Source organism: Phalacrocorax carbo, chromosome 4 (genome assembly GCF_963921805.1).
Source record: "Phalacrocorax carbo chromosome 4, bPhaCar2.1, whole genome shotgun sequence".
Classification (NCBI taxonomy): domain Eukaryota; kingdom Metazoa; phylum Chordata; class Aves; order Suliformes; family Phalacrocoracidae; genus Phalacrocorax; species Phalacrocorax carbo.
In genome coordinates, this window is record NC_087516.1 from 8,635,514 (window position 1) to 8,655,051 (window position 19,538).

At 39.6% G+C, this 19,538-nt stretch overlaps 1 protein-coding gene across 3 annotated transcripts in view; it reads right to left on the reverse strand.

Moving 5' to 3' along the window:
• Positions 1 to 2,625: 2,625 nt before the first annotated feature.
• FAM53A (family with sequence similarity 53 member A) overlaps positions 2,626 to 19,538 on the reverse strand; it is a 69,863-nt gene continuing 52,950 nt past the window's right edge. For all 3 annotated transcript variants that reach the window (XM_064448947.1, XM_064448949.1, XM_064448950.1), the window contains exon 5: positions 2,626 to 3,499. In XM_064448947.1, the coding sequence (XP_064305017.1) occupies positions 3,176 to 3,499 (324 nt within the window). In that variant the 3' untranslated portion in view covers positions 2,626 to 3,175. The remainder of the gene's footprint in view (positions 3,500 to 19,538) is intronic.

Below are 19,538 nucleotides of genomic sequence, written 5' to 3' on the forward strand. Positions count from 1 at the left end.
ACACCGGGTGCGAGACGGAAGGAAACCACTCCCCCGACGAGAGCTGCTTCCAGCCTCGCTCAGCCCTACTACCAAATACAATTCAATCTCTGAAACCATGCTTTCCCTTTTTGCAAACCACCTTCTGTATTTGCCCAACAGCCACGACAGATTTTATTCTATGATTGAGTGCAACAAAGGTACCAATTTCATCATCTGTGAATTTCTTTTGGAGTAGGACTTCAGAGCTTGCAGGGGATGCAACGCCAAAGCCCACCCCATCTGAAGTAAGTTGTAACCCACACTTCCTTTCACTCTTGGTTCTCAGGGGGGATTACGTTAGCATCTGTAGACAAAGTGCAGATTCTGAAAGGAAGATTTCTTCATTTGCCAGTGTTACTGCACAGCTGTTCAACTGCTTATTTTCCTGCCACCCACTAATAAGAGCCTAAACTAGATAATTACTACTTCCTACTTTCATGAAACTTGTTCTTCAGTATCCAAAACCACTCCTTTCTGTTTGTGTCCATGAAAGGGCTATTTAGAGTTTTAACAGCTGGCTCACCAGGAGACCGAGTAAGCAGAACGTATCTGTACCTTCAGCTGGGAAACCCCTTCCTATCCGAAGCGCCTGGGTAGGAACGTGGCCTGTGTTAACTGGAAGCTGCGCACCTACAGAAGGGAACTGGGGAACCTTGCCTTTGAGGCTAGAGGAGTCAATTCATTGAGATCACAGCCAGACCACGTTTCAGCATTAGAAGAAATATTATCTGATCTTCTACTCTTGCTTTTTTTTTTTTTTTTTTAAACACTGCCTTATTAGTAGCTTCAGTTCTTGTTATTTTTTTTTCCCCCTTGACAAAGCACATCTTACCTACTTGTATTCATGCCCTGGGGTATTTCCTCCTTCTGCTTCTTCCAGGAGCTTGTCTTCCTTGGGGGAGGAAGAGCCAAATGGATCGCCACATTAGCTCTTCTCATTGCATGCCATTACACTTTTAACTAGAGTGCTTTCAAATCGGTAAATTAGCTTTTAAGTGATCCCAGTTGAACTATTGGCCGTTAATGCAGGATTGTAGCAAAGCTGATTCCATTTACTTATCTCTATTGCTCAATTAAGAAGAACTGCACAAAGAGAAGTATAGTTCTGCAACTAGTAATTGAATTAAAAACAGGAGGGAGCTGGGTTGTTCCATTACCCACAACTGATCACTGCACTACAGCATATTTCCCATCTACCCACAAGGGGAACTGGCTGCACCCCACTTGCTACTTCTGGAAGTAGCTGTTTCTGGAGGAAGCAGCAAGACTAGTGATCCTCAGTTGCATAAGATTATTTCAAATAGCTTTGTGCAAGCGTATGCCACCATCTGTACGCTCTGTACTACACCAGAGCAAGTATCAGTGGGGTGAGATGCACACGATTAACAGGAGCGTCGGAAAGAGCTGAGGTCTTTGCTCCAGCAGCAACTCCTTTATTTACTCTTCTAGAAAAAGTAGAATGCTTTTCATCAACAGCAAGCAGCTTCACTTCCTCCCACAGAATATGTATTAACATATCAAGAACCCATCAAGTCTTTTCTGTGTTCTTGTACCTTACTATGCCCTTACACCAGTATCAGTATCAGACATCACTGCCACTTACACCTGTAAGCCAGGAGGAGTCATTAAAGCAAGAAAAAATTTAGAGCTTCTTAGTGGCTACCCTAACTTTTAAAATTTTGTGTAGATACTGATTTATGTAAGCTGATTCAGTAATTAAAGGACAAGTCTCTTTATGATCAAAGGCTGACCCTAATCACAAGGCTGGAGCCTGTCACACCTTGCCACAGCCTTTGTCATATGCCTCAAGATATTTCTTATTATAATCACATTCCATTAGCGGACTTAAAATATGTTGCTGTATGTTGGTTTTACGGCACAAATTACAGTAGGAGTCATTTCAGCAGACTAACATGATGCACTGAAGTGCCATAATTTAAGCTTCCCCATTTCTATCCAATTTAAAACCATTTTAAGATTAATTTCCCTCTTGTTCAGGAAAATCCTTATTGTAGCTGAACTAACAAAATAAGTATGTGTTGCAACAGCCTGCAATGAATACAGTATTACATTTGAGATTATTACAGTGTATGTAATCACTTAGACACACTTCTGGGACCCAGCACAAGTTATTCCCCAGCTCCCCAGACTAACTTGACTTCACTTTCTTTTTCTGCCCTCCCCCTCCACCCAATTCTGCACCTAAGTACCATATTACAGAACCTGCCACAGCCTACACATTTTCCACTAGTAAAATTCATAAGCAGACACAAGTGCAAAGCAAAATGTCATTTTATTTGATTCAAGGACTATTTTCCTTCTAGTATTGCTGAAGGGATCACCTCCTGGGGAATTGATCATTACAAAGTCCCTGTCTAAAAGTTCAAGTGCTCTTGTTGTACATTCTTTTGAACCACAGAAAACATAATGACCAAGTAGGTGGGCAGCTACTTGCAGTTTTATCCCACCTAAATTAGCATTGCTTCAGGCTAGAAAACAATTCAAGTAGTAAAATCATGGAAAATGTTAACCTTTAAGGTCACTACCATATTTTGATCAAAAAGTTCTGAATGTATGAAAAGAATATTTGTACATGTTATGAAGTTTGTTTTTTGTTTTTTTTTTTTTTTTTTAACCAGACACTGTTGAAGATGGCAGTTAAGTATTTTTGGACCAGTTGCCAACCAGATGTAAGAGTTCTATCCGAAGGTTTATTACCAATTTTGTTATGCAATTCACTGTTCACATTAAGCTCTTTAACAAAAGCAACATATACCCGCACCAGAATCACTGTAGAGAGATTTAGTTTTATAGAATGCCCTTCTGAAAATTCATTTCAAAATAGAGATGCTTTTTCTCCAGAACTGTAAAAGCCATAAAAATGCAAAATATCTGTTAGGAAATCTTTAATCAAAATTATTCCTTAATGTTCAAAATAACATTTAACCTCCTACTTTTGTTGTCATCCACATATTGATCAACAGACTAAACAGGTAACAATGGTTCACGTTTTTCCCCCACCTGAAACATTTCTTCTAACACAGGCCCAAGATAGGCAATACAGAGATTCAGGGACATGGATTATGCATGGCAAAGGTAATCCTCTATCATTTTAATTTAGAACAACTCTGATCCTAGCACACAACTTGCAGTCTCAGTTGTTTTCAATCTGCTCTAGGTCCAAGTCCCCACAGTCTAGAGGGAAGATGCCTTCTTCGGTGCTCTCACAATCACTTGTGTCCTCATCACTTTCACATACTGCAGCTGCTTTCTTATAATCCCTTGTTTTGAAGCTACCTTGGCATGACCCATGATGCCTTACTTCATCCAGCTGCTCTTTCATCGGACTGGAACCAGGGGTGATGATGTTCATAAGATCATTTGAGTCACAGGGGGATGACACAATTGTCTTCATTTGTGTGTCATCATCATCATCTTCATAGTCAAGGGAGCAAAGACTTTTGGAATTTTTTAAAGTCTGCAATTAAAAAAAAATACATGAATATATTAACCATGACTGTACAGGAAGAACAGAATAAATTCCTTAAATTCTTGAATGGATTGAGAACACGTACTCAAAAATCAGAGTGCTAGACGTGTGGAAAATTAAAAAGAACAGTATTCACTTACTGCCCAATCTGGTTTTGTACAGACAATTTGCCTATGTAGCTTCCCATCAGTGATAGAAACTACCAGTCCACTTTTTTATGCAGAAAGTAAAAAACCTAGCTTTAGTCAGCTAAATGAGGAACAAGAGACACCCAGTTTGAAGAATTAGCTTTCTGGCAAATCCAGAGCATAGCATTTGGTAACATCAGCATTTAGGTCAGACAGCTGCACTGCAGCCTAGTCAACAATTCATTTCTCAAAGTTCCAAGCGTGCAGACAATGAGCCCTCAGGCCTCATCTCAGAGACAACAAGAGTCTGCAAGGCAAATGGCACATTTGGGTAACCTCAAAACAAGAGAAACCCAAGATTCTACTGGAAGTGTCTTAGTCTGGAGTCAGCTTAGTTTGTCTTACATTTGGGTGCCATTTGTACAAGAGTTCAGGATTTTCAGAACTGTTTATGAAGAGTATATTAAAAACAGACCTTTATTTAGACAGAGGAAAAAAGAAAAGAAAACCTCAATAAGCGTGCTGCCTCTGTCCCTCAGATAAAAGAACAGAATGCCTAAGCTCCTCATATAACTGTAAGGGATCCTTGACTAGAATCCAAAAGCAGCACTTAAGGAAAAATAGGGCTATATAGACAGCAGAAATTAGATTTTAATATGTGAGAAACTTCTAAATTCTGCCTAACCCAAGCATGCAGTGAGAGGAAGGTGAAATTGTCAGGACTCCTCTCAGAGGTGTAAGATCCAGGAGAATAAAGTTGTGGTGGCTTTGAGTATCTTACTGGTTAAGTGACTCCAGTTTCACATATGCATGGCAATTGTTTTATTACAAGATCCACAGGGAACAAGACCAACTTCCACACCCATTTTCAGCTTCCTCCCCCAATTTGTAATTTCTTAAGTATTTTAGATTTGTTGAAATATTCAGATGAAATAGGACACTTGCAACATTCCCAGTATGCTATATTCCAGATGTTCTTCCAGAGCACTGGATAATCTTTCTACTTCACCACTGCACATCAGCAGCCACGCGAGCAACTCACCAATATCACTGGGTGGTTTTTAAACAAAACTTTACAAATATCAAAGAAATCTGAATTACTCAACCTTGCCTGTATACAGCTGGATGACAGAGGAAAGCGAGGAGGCCTCACTGACATCAAGTGATTTGCCTGACCCCTTCGGGTCAATGTTACATATGGAACACCTTGCAGACAAACCCACTGCTACTCCGCAAGCTCATGCAGTTCCTTAGACATCCCTACATCAAATCTACATAGAAAGTTTGAGGGAAAGCTCACATAGAGGTAAAAAGCGGAACACTTGAGTTTTGGGGTTCAATCACAGCACAACCAGGCTGAGGAGCGAACAGCAGTACTGGTATGGGATGGAGGTTCACCATCACTGGTACCTCCCCACAGGTAACACGCTGCAGCAGCATTCCCCAAGCCTGCATCATATGAAAACACTTTCGTGCCACACACTTCACTACTAATCAGAGGTTTGTTACGCCTGTATCGTACACAGCTCTTCTCTTGCTCAAACAGCTTTTGTATCTTAATATACATTAGAAGATTAGTTAACAAGTCATGTTTTAGGCCAGAAGGATCTATAACAGATAATCTAGTTTGCTTGGACAGACACAAACAAGACCTCATTTAAGAGTTGATTTATGCCACTCCAAGACCTGCATATAAACATCAACTTTATGAAAACACGACTGTTGACCACAGTTCTGTCAGGAGGAATTCACCAAAGTTGTTGTTAGTCATAGTTAAAACCCACATGCGATTTTGCATGTGACTAGCATCAACAAAAATTATAACATTGCACGATCAAAACATTTTCTATTTCCAGATTTCATTCCCCTACGAACACAGTTTTGGTATAAAATACATTCCTGTTTTCAAAACATTTCTATATAGCTCGTTTACAGCTTATTCAAATACAAACATTTGAGCTGCTTTTTATTGACTAGGAGGTGTGAATTTCATTTACTTAAAAGCAAACCAGTATATTTTTGAATTAGAAAGTGTTAAAGGATATTTTAATCCTAATTCTACCTCACTGCTTTGAAAAAGAACACATTTCCTCTTGTGTATCTCCATATAGGGGACAATATTTTCAGTTCTTTAAATCTTATAGTAGGGACTGGGAAGGAAAGGGATCAAATAGGGGAAAGCTTTGAAAGTTCTGCTTTCAATGTTTTAGAAAGGAATTCCCGAGTTCCCCTTCAAAATATCTTTTATTCAATTTACTGCTAGAAATTAATCCAACCACACAGCTGTCTTTCTAGAAGGTTTGTGTACATAAATGGAAAATTGCCTGTTAGCTGTACTGTGCTGAAACCACTTGAATGGGAACTTTTAGCTGGTTTCAACACAACAGCAAGTGCATTCAACCGGTTCTTTGTTCACCCGCTTGTCACAACCACACCGAACTAAAAATAGGTGGATTTATTATCTCACAGCACAATCCCACTTCTTTCACAAAGCAAAAAGGTAGAAATTGCAATGCATTCAAGACCTCTAAACTGCAGCTTTACATGTTACACTGGTACAGTACCACACCTTTCAAGCACAATTGTGCTCAGTGGGGAGCCTGCGAGTACTTGCTCAATGGTCCTCGTTTTATAAAGGATGCTGGACTACCAAGACAAAAGAGTCCACAGTTGGCAATGGATAGAACTCAATCAGCTAGAAGTATTCTTTTGTGTGATGAAAAAAGAAAAAAGAAACTCAGTTTTAAAAGAAGTGAGGCGATAAAATGTCTGAATATTAAGAAAAAACTTTGTACTGAAAACAATGGAGGGGAAGGAAATAAAAGAAATCTCTCTAGACCCTTGCCATACAAAGCAAACAAGAAAGGCCCAGAGTAGCTTGAAAGGAAGCTAATGTCTGTACTCTTTACTAAACCTCCAGCTCAGAAACCCATAATACATCACTTTCCAGATATAAAGAGCAATAAAAAGGTTGTTTTTGTTTTACTAACAAAACTAGAGCATTTGCTACAGTAGTCAAGGGAAAAAAAAAATAAGTAATTTATGTGCAGGAAAACCTTATGTATAATGGGAGCAGCAGTTCTCATGCTTCTTCCCCATGCCCCCATCATACACACCAAGTCCACCCATTTTCCCCCTCGGTGTTGAATGGGGGTGGGAGATACAGCTGCTCTGAAGAGGTGCAGCTGCAGGCAGCTGGCACAAAGCAAGAAGCAGAAGCCTGAAACCACCCAAAAGCCCGAAGTCCCTCCCCTACTGCTTCTCATCACTAGTCATCACAACAGGATGGGCTGCTCCCTGAAGCCATAGGCTTAGGAAGAGAGGGAATTCAGACTGATTAGATTAGTTATCTGCCTTGCTTTCTGTGCATCCTGAGACTTTTGCCTATGACCACACAACACAAGATGCCACTTTAAGAGATACCAGCACACAGCGTTTCTTGACTGTTAAGGTCTCTACCAGGAATATGGAAGATGTGGGTGATGCGGTGGTCCTCATGAGGAGATCCTGGAATTTCCTGGAATACTGGCAATGAATCCAAGCATAACACACTAAGCAGGTAGCCTGACATAGCTTTTTCTGTTGCTTCTCTCTACCTAGCCAGTTGATGGAGATGGGGAAGGAACAAGTTAAATAGGCTTTGAGGGCTTCACAGGTCCTTGTTTCACTTCCTAGACTTACGTTTCCTATAGATTAGACTGGCTCAAAACGAGATGCCTTTGCTGTTGGTAACTCATACCATAGTTACGTTATATTTCAGAAGCACCTCATATAGCAAGCATGACATGTTCATATCTCAGACACTTAACCCATCCCCAAAGAAGTTACGGTTCAGCCTCAGTAATGAAGTCCAGCCATGCTACAAATTCATTATATTGAAAAGACATCATTTAATGAAGCCAGGACAGACTTAAGGAAGGACTTTAAGAACAAACTGTCACAAAAGACTGGTCCTAAGCAGCTCATCGAATCATGGTGAAAACTGCCTTCTGACCATACCATCGCCTGACTGACATCACATCCTACCACAAACAGATGTGAACAGCGTCCCTCCCTGCAAACTGAACTTTCACCTCATGCATCTAATTATTTGCATTAATATCATGACCTGTGACAATTCAATTTGGAGACATGTACAGCGTACATTATAAGTCATTGGAAATCTCAACTGTTTATATAGATTGAAAAATATCCTATCACAGCCCTAATCTCTGTCTTCTACTATGCATAGTGAAAAATAGTAAGGAAGATGCTGTGTTTATGTAACAAACTATGAACCTTTCTGTGGAGTAAAGCTCTTGACTTTGTCTCCGTCTTTTCTGTCTTGAGCAGCACTGAGTATTTTGTGAACACTTCAGCATACACAGATAACCTTAGCTTTAAGAAGCTTGCAGCTGAGAGGAAATACTGCTTCATCAGTATATAGTGCTGACAGGAAGAAAACAATGTAGTATTCCTCATATTATATGCTTGGGGCTTGCTAACACACTCTAAAAGTTAACAAACAACTGGGAAAGCTCCTCCCTGTTCATATGAGAAAAGGTGTAGAAATACATTAAGTTTTTAAATTCAAGTGTCTAAAAAATAATTCAGGTCAAAAACCACTACAGAGTTTTAAACTATACATTTAAAATAAACCAAAAGAAGCCTTTTTTTTCTTGCATTGAGCTACAAACCAAGTAGTTAAGAGTATGTATTTTGTGGAAACAGAATCAAATCCCTAGAAAATTCCTGACACCTTCATGGGAAAAGTCTAATCTCTGATCTTTGGGAACCAAAGATGCCATTCACTTTTTGTAGTTCTGCAGTTATCCTTCATTTTCCTGGAAATTTGATGTGTATTTTTAATATAAAAAATAGTGTTTATTTTTTCTGTAACTAGGAAGTAGAAAAGGCATGGAATACTGGATATGAGAGAGCAAACAACCTCTACCATTTTGCCATGTAATTAGACAATTATAATAACCATTCCTTACACCAGAGATAAAATACTGCCGCAGTTCTTGTAGTCAAACAAGGTACGTCCTATTTGCAAAGCCAAAGACCTAGTTAAAAAATCACTACAAGCTGACACACAGCAATATGGCTATGACTTGAAATCAAAGTTGTTCACTACTTTGTCTCTACTGTATCTTCAAAGGTTATTTTAATTTTTTAGATGTAGGTGCCCAGGAGGAAAAGTAAACTGACATCAACTCATTTCACATCAGATGCTAAACAGCATCATGAAGTAACAGGCTTTTATCTTCCACTAGCCAGACTGTTCTAGATTTAGGCATGCAGTTTTCTGGTGTAGCCTACCACGAAAGTTGATCTATTTATTGGCCTAGATTTTTATGCTTCTATTCTAAATTGTGCAACAGAATCCTTAAGTTTTATGAGCTTTAAGAACTTGTGATTTAATTTGGCTTTTTATTTAGTGTTACTAGTTGAAAAATACTATGGCTTAATGAAATAGAAATATTTAAGTGAAATGCTGAATTTGTCTAATTATACACATATGCAAGAACACAAGGCTGTCATCACATAAGATAACTGACAGAAAATACTGGAATGGTTAAAGTCTACAAATGAGAAAACCAAAATGCACAAAGACTGGGGGGGGTTGGGGGTCCAGTTCTCTGCCTGAGCACCACTGCAATCCACACGCATTGATCACCTGTGCTGGTGGGCAGACTTTGGGAACTGACTCAGGCACTGCAGTCTTAAGACCTGTATAGCAGCCTACTCATTGAGCTAGGAAACTTTCTAAGACCCAGTTAAAATCACTGCTATCACACCAACCTCCAGATAGCCACGTATGAAGACACAGGCATGGCAGATCCCAAATACCGCAGGGATTACAACCACCACAAGTTCATCCTGAACACCTACTTCCCTCTTGCCCCAAAGTCAGACATAAAAGTTACTCATGATAGGCAGTCCACATATAAAATAAAATTTCACATTCAAACTAAGTATCCTTTCCACGTAATTTCCTTGTAGTGGTTTGCAAAGATCATCTAAACTACTGAGAAGAAAACCCACAGGCCCCCTCAGAGCTATTAGCTCACCCCCCCATGTGTTTAGTGCACATATGTGCTCAATTAAGTTCCAACATTAACATAAGAAACTAAGGAATTTCAGTAAAGAAAAGTTCACTCTAAAGGTGTTTCTCTAAACTGAATTCAAGCAGCCAAAACACTACTACTGTTTTTTATTAATTCCTTTCTAAATTAAATTTTGGTCAGATAGCAGCAGTTTAGTACAGAGCTAACATACACTTACAGGAAACTCAGGTGCTGGGGTTTAGCAGTTTCCTCAAGTCCAGGACCATTCATTACAGAGGTTAACTTGTTTTTTAAAGACAAATTGGAAGTTTAATGAGTTCATGCAGTACTTAATGTAATACAGTCAAGAATATGATTCAACACCAATACTAACATGAAGAGGGTGAACATGTATATGACAATTTTCTCCTTATATAAAACCCAGGCCAAACTTAAACTGCATTTTTAAAAGTTTAGAACATGGAATTTTAAATAAGATGTTGGCATCTTACATTTTCTAGTTTGGTGGATCTGTGAACTGAAACCTTTTACCTTAAGTATAAATCATGTAATCTTTTATTATGAGACCATGGATTTACATTCTACAAACACCAGGCCTACCCATTTCACCTGCATGTAATTAAGTAAGAGTTTCAACTATTCTTAGTACCAGTCCAGCAAGCATAAATAGCTACAGATGCTATGAATTATTCCATTAACTAAAACAGAAGAGGCTCACAGTAGATTTAACTGTTCTGAACAGGCCAATAATCAATACAGTGTCAAAGTGGAACATAACATTTGCTTTGTTGCGCTGAATAATACAGTACAAGACTTTGGCCAGGGAGGAAGATTAAGCTAAACAAAACTACTAGATAGAGCAGCAGTGTTCATCTGAAATGCACTGATGTAGTAGAACAGAGGTTTCCTCAAAGGGAAAGAAGCACCACAGAGAAAAGACTCAGAAGGGCACTGAAATAGCAGGAAGAGGGGCCTGGAAGATGAGTTCTAGCTCTGTTACTGCTTAGGCAGCAGCTGCAGTCGGGGGTCTCTTGCAGGACCAAAGCAATTGCTCTGCCTTAAGGGAAACAACTGTTTGCACACCATCTAGTTATTTTTTTACTCCCTGCTTGACACAAAGCACATCTCTAACATGGATTATAAGGTGGATTTATCCACCTAATGGATAACTGAAGAGCTGGACATTGTGGAATTGGGCCTCTACTGTGCTTGAGATGCACAGGCTTGAGAGGCTTCAGTCTGGCAAATTCACATCAGCCAACTGCATTAACGAGCAATGGTGTGATGAACAAACAGCTGCACCGTTTGTGTTCATACAGGGATGATGGACACATCTGGTTTTGTAGTAGAAGGGCACAGTGGGAAACAATGTAAGCACATGTTCTCTCCCAGCAGAAGTGATTCATGTTTTGCCAGGGTTGTTCCATCTTTTCCGATTCAAGAACTTTTACCTCTCCTTTCAGAAAAGGAACACAGGCTCTGGAAACAAGAAACAGCTTAGAGCACATATTACCAGCTTCATTAGTAATATGAAAACATTTTCTTGAGATTTAGTTTAAATAATGTCCAATTCATACAGATTTTCGGAAGATGCATCTGGTTTTCTGCATTTCAAACTGGGCAATAAGTAGCACACTCACATTATTAGCATGAACTACACCCACATCCCCTCACATAGCCATATATATACCCCAACTACTTCACAGTTGCTTAAAACATTGATAACCCTGAACAGTACAAGAAAGCTGTTAAGAATATGATTGCTTGTAGTATCATCTCAGTATTCAGGATCCAAAACCAAAGAGACCATCCTGGGTAGCCAAAGCCTAATAAATAATCCCTCTGGCAGAAGAGCCAAGAGACCTGCATACTACAATCAGCTCTGAAGCAACGAGAACAGAAAAGCTGCCTCCAAACCCAGGAATTTTACTAGGTTTCTAGATTTCTAACTAAATGCACTCACACATGAAGAGAAAAAGCTGTAGTTATACTTCCACGAAACTCCTAATAACCAGTCACATTTTGAAGTTCACTTCACCATGCCAAACTCTCTTCTCAAGTAACAGGGTTTAAGCTGACTGATTATGCACCAGTGTAACACAGGACGGGATTTGACCCTTGTGGCTTCAAAACATGACCATACTGGCTTCATTTCCTGCCATTTATGTGTCATCTATTTTTATAGAGAACTTCCATTCCTGAGCTGTTTAGCCAAGGTCTTATTCCTTCATGACTTTGTTGTGAGCTGCAAACAATCACTTCCACAACTGTATCACATATGCACTGATTTTTGCAGAGTACACCCAAGTACCAAGTTCTCTTAAAATTCCAGGATGTTTTTTTTTAATCCTCAAGTCAAATATTAAGTGGATACAATGGGTCAAATTTATAAGGAATTGGAGAAGTGAACTCCAAATCCTGATTCTAAGGCGACCCTCATTAGTTACTGACAGATGTCAGCCTCACCTATATTATTGGGTTATGCTGGCACTCCATCATAACTAGCATTTTAAGGGATTCTATAATTGGGCCATAAAGTTCATTTCTGCCAGGGAAGGGGGATGGGAGAGAAAGGGGGAAACAACTTCAGCTTGGGGAACCTCAGTTCCCCTTCTTCAGACCAATTTTCTACTACAGAAATACTTGTCCAAAACAAAGCCTTAAGATCTTGTTATACAAGTGCAGGCAGGCACACATGGGTATATACACATGGAGACAAGTGCTGTTAGGAACCTTTTGCTCCACACAATACAAAAACCCCCATAATTTAACCATAAATTCTTGGAGGAGCATTAATTCAAACTGTAGGTGGACTCTCGCCACTAATTATTTCCAGAGACAAGTTGAACACAACACATTTGTTTAGAAAGAACAGAATTAGCACTTTTCACCCTCAATCTCCAAGACACATACTGCATTTTTCTAGTTTAGTATCTGATTTTGGACCATTCTGAACATTTCTGAAGCTGGGTGGCTCAAGAAGCACTCTCAACATCGAGTGACAAGCCTGCTACAGATTTCTTTTTTTTAATACTGAGTCAACTTGTGCTAAAACCTCTGCCTAGCAGATACAATTCACATAAGTTTTATTGGTTCAAATACCAAAGCTGACAATACTTCACCTGTTGATGCTCAGTATGTTTTTTTAAAGAAGTTAGTCAGGAAACCACATATGTATTCCTTTATCCTTCAGCTGCACTGAAAAACAATATGTGGTTTAATACACATCACACCAAGTCAGAGGAGAAACGAAGTATAAGCAGCGTCTCTAAGACAGTCAGTCAAAATCCTAAAGCACCATGGCAACACTAAAACTGAGCTCCACTTCTCACTGTATGGCCAACCTCAGTTTTCCTCTATTTTGTAATAAAAGTCAGAGTCTGCATGAAGAAGGTATACATTCAAGTATTACATACGCTTCCTTTTAAAAAGCCAAATTTGTTTATACTACCACAATTTGCAAACTTCCTAGCATACCATAAAAGCCTTTTAAGTTTTAGTCACATGGTTACTACTATAATGAAAACTGAAATCAGGAAACTCATCAGAAGTCTCATTTATTTAAAATTCAATTTCTGGTAATACTGAAGTTTTATTGCAGAAGCAAGCATCAGCAGCAGCATATAAAGGACTGAGTATTTTAAAGTATATGAACAGATCAGCTATTTGATTATCTGCAGCTAACCTTAACACCAAACCATCACCTCCCAGATCACTTACACAGAAAACATCTGCTTATAACTGCACTCCATTAAAAGTTGTTTTTAATTGCAACTTTAAACCCCCCATAAGCATCTTTTCAGTTTGTACACACATGAAAGAGCGTGCAAACAAAATCAATAGTCCCCATCCTAACAGAAGAACAAATTGACATGTCTGATTTAGATAAATTCAAATCAGTTCATTTTGACACGCTTGAGATCTGTTTTGCTTTTATCTCACCTGTGTAGCAGTACATACATGCAGCAGGAACTGATCTCTGCAATGCAAGACTAACAAAAGACAAAGTGACAGTTAAACTTAAGACTTCCCAAAGTGATTAATAAACCTCTCTGTAGAGAAAAGTCTCAGGTGAATCAGTTCGGTTTAGGTCTTTCAGAAGGTGATGCATTAGTCAGAAAGTGACTGTCAAAAAGCAACAGAATTTTCACAACAGATGATATTCAGAGTATGGAAGACCAAGGCCTTGCTTCAGAATTAAGTGTTCTTCCAGTCTGGTACTATAAAGACGCACTAATCTATTAATTCGATTACCGTGTTACTAAAAGAATACTGAATATTAAGAGAACCTGCTTTCCCAAAATTACCTCAGTTAAACTCAGAATTGTGACTCACTTGCTATTAAGTTTTAAAAAATTAAATCAGGATTTTATTTTTTTTTTGCCAAGAGATCTGGAATAAAGTTCCCATATGAATGATTAAACACTACTTAACTCTTCTGCTAGTCACCATCTCTTGCAATTTAGAGTAAGGAAAAAAACCTACTCCCCTGCCACCTGCCAACACCCAGACAGTAAAACCTGGGAAAAGCACTCTCACCTCTCTTTAAACCCTCTGGTGCTGCTTCAGTACATTAACTATAAGTACCCTATATGTAATGCTGAACCACAGCTCTTAACTCAGTATTGTATTCCAGACAACATCACCAATAATTTTAGCATAATCCAATTTCATGACAGGCTAAGTAATAATTAAAAAAGAAAATATCCACAGCTGGCTGAAACTTGGCTTTTGAGTTAATAGATGGCCCCTCTTCTCATAATGTCAAATGCAGCTGGTCTGGTACTCATTAGCTCTTTCAACAATGAATACTTACTTGTACATACAGGAACTTGCCAGAAAGGAAAAGCAAATCTGCAGCAGGTATTAAGCCTCCTCCTCCTCTTATCAGCACACTGCTTACAGAAAAGTACCATAAACATAAAAAGCTAATTTCAGGTCTGACAAAGCAACACAGTGCTGAACAGCCCTGAGAAGCTCCAGACATTTGTTACAGAATGCCATTTACAAACGAAGGTGGAAAACCTCTATCCTTAATGAGATTTCCCTTCCTTCACTATTGTCAAGGTTTATACTCCCTCACTGTCAGAGCACAGGGAACCTCCACCACAAGGGCTCACTTCATTAAATGCCATTTCGGGCCTAATTTCACGTTGTGACCTACTCTGCTGATGCAAAGAAAGCAATATGCCAGATGCTGTCTGCGCCTGCTACCTCGGTAGCATTTCATTCACTACTCCAAAAAACTTCCAGGCATCCATTCAAAACTAAGTACCCCCAGCCTGGTCTGTCCTGTTACAGGACAAAGTGCTGGCTTGTCTTCAGCTTACTTTTGATGCTTGCCTATCATCTCCCAGCCCAGCCTACTCCTATCTCCTTTCCTTCTTCCCAAGCCTACCGGAATTTGAACTTTAAATGGACGCCCTCCATGGCAACAATAGATAAAAAAGGAGCCTTTGATTGTTCATGCGTTTCAGAAGAGAAAGGAGGAGATTCATCCTGGCTGCGACCTCGCAGGAACTCATCAAGCACAGCTCCCCTTCCATTGCAATGGGATGCCTTAGCCTGTAGCTACTCATTCAAGCTCCCTGCATCTATGTTTCCATTCAAAGAGGATGAATTCTTCAGGTTTCCCCTGTTAAGGAATTAAATGTTGATCCTATGAATGAAGGGCAACACCAAGCTTGGAAAGCTGCCAAATGGTTCTCTAACACTCAGCAGTTTGGAGTTAATTCAATACTTATTGATATCTAGCAGATTTATAGCTGCATTATTTATAAGGAAAAAATCAGAGCCATATTTAGACCTTGGTAATAAACTATTTTTAGCACCATCTGTTTTTCTAGTTCATTCCCTTGCTTAGGCAAGAACACACTTTTTACCCAGTTCCTCCTTCCTTGTCCATTTAAAAGAATCCACAGAGCCTAAACCACACAAGTAAGGATCACACTGAATATTTGTTGTACAGCAACTCCTCCTAATCATGTTTTGGAAACCAAAATTGCTGGCTAATGACAGTCTTGGGCTGATATATAGTGTCTGTTATATTCAGTTACAAAACTGAACAGATTATTTTTAATGCAAGGGGCAATGTGTTTCACACAAAGAAAGTTACTGTCTGCAAAGAAATAACTGATCATTAACTGCATTAAGGCATCTGAGAAGTGTTCACACTCCTGGCAGTGCTTTTCTGGGCAATAGTTGCCATGTTTCACCCTCATTCAACCCAAAGATATTTTGTCACAAGTACGTTCTGCCAGGCCACACTGCTGTTAGACAGGGAGACACAAATCACGAGCAGCTGCTGCAGGCACCTTGCCTCTGCAAGATGAGGTGTTCCAAGCTGCAGCTGCCACCCAGTCAAAAGCTCCCCCAAACATCAAATTACCTCTTCAAGCTTACATTTATATTCTGCTTTTAGTACAGAACAACACTGGTGGCCTCTGCAGCATGACAAGAGGGACAGAGCGAAGGGGTTGCCAGTTCCTTTAATTCTGAGAGGTGCAAGGCTTTGGGTACTTGCATACTGATTAAGTTCTCAGAAACACACTTGATAGCAGCAATATATTCTTCTTTGTCTCCTAACTCTCAAGAGCTTCCTTTTTAACCGAAATAGCAGCACAAATATTTGAAAGCTCTACTGTTAATTGTGTCAGATTAAGAAATTTTAGAGCAAGGCAGAAAACTCATCTAAAATATGAGCTCACAGTGTTCTTACACTTTGCAAAGGGTAGCAGCAGTAAGGGTTGCAAGCTGGTCTACCAGGGCTTGCAGCAGAAGTCAAGCATTCCTGCCAAGTGGAAGACATTCAGCAAAACACGAGAATAAAACCCAGCATGTAGCACGTAGGTCAATTAAATTCTACAAATGCACAACAGAAACATACTACAGCCATTACAATGGGTTCCAACAAGGAATGTCGAGGACTCAGACTTCCAATCAATCAGTATTATTGGTTAATATAACATTCATTTGGCACTGGCCTTGTGACATTAATCTTAAGAGTGTGAAGGAACTAGCAACGCTTGGGATGCTTCCTTCCACTCTACCACTTCTTTCAGTTGAGAAAACAGGGCACAGCACTTCTAACAGCAGGTACAAACTGCCAGGTAGATGGAAGGGCTACTTGGCTATGTGACACAGTCGGGCCATTCCCAGGACCAGAGCCAGGATGCTGAAGTCTGCTCCTAGTGAGAAGCATCTCCATACGCCCTAGTGGCAACCGCTGCGCCCCATCTGCCAGACAAAGCTCAGTGGCTGCTACCAACTGATGTGCCGAATGGTCTGCCCTTCTCAAGGGGAAAAGCTCCAAATCTGTGCTACTTTGACAGGAGACATTTCAACGGACAGTCTGCCTCAACTGAAAGGAGTTCAATAAAAACCGTTCAAAGGAGAGTATCAAAGTCTGCAGTACTTTAGTGGCCATAAAGCACACAGACAAAAGCCAACATATACAGTAACTGTCGCAGTAAATTTAACAGCTATTGCCAAGTATAAGAGTAAAAGCCAGGCTTGCAGCTTGTAGTTCAATTCCCTAAGGCTATTGCATAACCTGCAAATACATTACAACATAAGAACAAATTAATACTGGTGATTAACCAGGAATGTAATCAGAGGATCTGGAAGTCTTCAAAATGCAGCTTGTTGCAAGCATTGCACCAAAGCACCCAACCTTCACATAGGCAAGGATGCTCACTTGTTCACACTTCGTATTAGTTATACATAACTATGCACTTTTACAGATTTGGAATATGCAACCTACCTTACTCCTTTTACAAAGTTTACACCTTATTAGCTAGCATAAATGCATATTTAGTATGATCATGCTTTAAGACAGGACTACAGGGACATGCGTTAGAGTTTCCAAAAGCAACTGGAAAAGATGATGGCAAGAAGAGCCAGGATAACGCTTGTCAGGATCTGCCCATCCACCCTTCCCTTACACACCAGATGGCAAAGGAAAGATGACAGTTATCTGTCCTTAAAAATCATCGCAAAGGACTGATTTACTCTCAAGTCCATACCCATTTGAGAGATGGCCGGATGCCAGTGAAGGCAACTGTGGCAAGTCAAAAGGGTCTGTACAAACTCCATTTATTTCCTGATCTCCCCTTTACAAGTCCATCACTGAAAACCTTCCTAAGCCAATATTCTTATATAGCAAGCCTATTATAAAGTTTAATTACAAATTTGAGGTGAGTCTAGAAGCTAAAACATGCTCTACTGCAAAGTTAAGTATTTCTGTATCATTAAATCCCATTAATCCATTCCTACTCACCTGACTTAGTACACAAAGCACTCTAAATTTAAACAAGCTAAAGAGCCATTCACCAACCCAACTGCACCCTTGCAAGCCCTGAAAACACATCTTCCTGTTCTAACTAAATGAGTTTTACAAGATTAAAAAAGCAACTTTTCTTCCTCTGGGACATGCAATTTTAACAAGCTTTGAAAATTCAACTTAACTATTTCTGGTTCTACAGTAACACATGCACAAGGTACAATCCTACCCTCTCCAGAAAATATTTTTAAATGCTTAACACAAGGAATACTATGCATTGAGCACTTACAGCAGTATACAATCTTTTTGAAATCATGAAGTCCATGTTTTGATTCAGTATTCCTTAACACAAGTACAGTGAATAAAATTCTCTAAAAAACCCAGCTTAGGCAAGCTATTATGCAAAAGTAAACTCCAATTAAAAGCTGAAAGGAGGGAGGGAAAAAACACACAACACACTAAGTTTACATTTTGAAGATTTAGAGCACATGAGGAATCTGAGCCTCTGGATCAATTTTATTATTGTACACTAATGAATAATTTCCAGTGAGGCTCTATGTTGACTATGCTTCAAGCACTTCCAACTTCTGCCACTCTAAGCACACACTAAAGCAGTTACGAGTAACCTTGAAACTCTGCAAAATAGGACACGGCAGTTAAGCCACAAGGCACCTGTCATATGCATTATAAGATCTTATTTAAAGATCTTTCATACTACTTGTACATCACAACACTAACTTTTTAACCTACTATTTCAATCTAAATACCCTTATAACATGCATTTTTTAAAAGGACAGGTTTTAACACACTAGCTGGAGTTGCCCAGCATTAGCTGAAGTTCAGAAAAATTTTACTCCTGCTAAACAATTTACGCCACAGTATTCTTATTCAAATACTGCAAACATTGCAAAGTTCTGCTTCTTACTGTTAATGTGCATTAGTCTAGGAGACAGCCAAGGTGCATACTGGTCAACTTAAAACAGAACTGAAACCTGATAGTTAAAATATAACTGAACAGAGGAAAAAAAGCAGCGTCATACAGTATCAACAGCCTAGCCTAAATAATACCTGGAATATGTAAAATCCTTTCCCAGAAGGACAGTACCTTTGCAGGACTTAACTTGTTTGACCCTTGGTCTTAAAGGCTCTATTAAATTCTGTTTCGGTTATGTGTGCGCGTTTGGTGGCCCAATCACATATAGTTTGTCTCAATCTCCAATCTACCTCTTGCATAAGAGAGACCGCATAGGGTACATGCCTTCTAGCTTTACTCTTCAGGCTAGGCTGAGGCAAGGCACTTTTTTTAGCAGGTCAGAAGCTAGAAACAAGCATTAGAGTGTGGTATTGGAGCCTCGTGCTATATGCGTCTTTCCTGGGTAAGGACAAGGTGGAAGGAGAAGAGAAGACACTCACACCCACAACCCACAGTGGATAACAGTGACTTCAGTCAAGTGCTAGAACATACAGAAGAGGGGGTGCACTGAGCCAGGCCCCAGTACTGATGCAGACCTGAGTATTATTGAAGTGTGGTATCTACCATTCCTTTCCCCTTACACTGACATGCACAG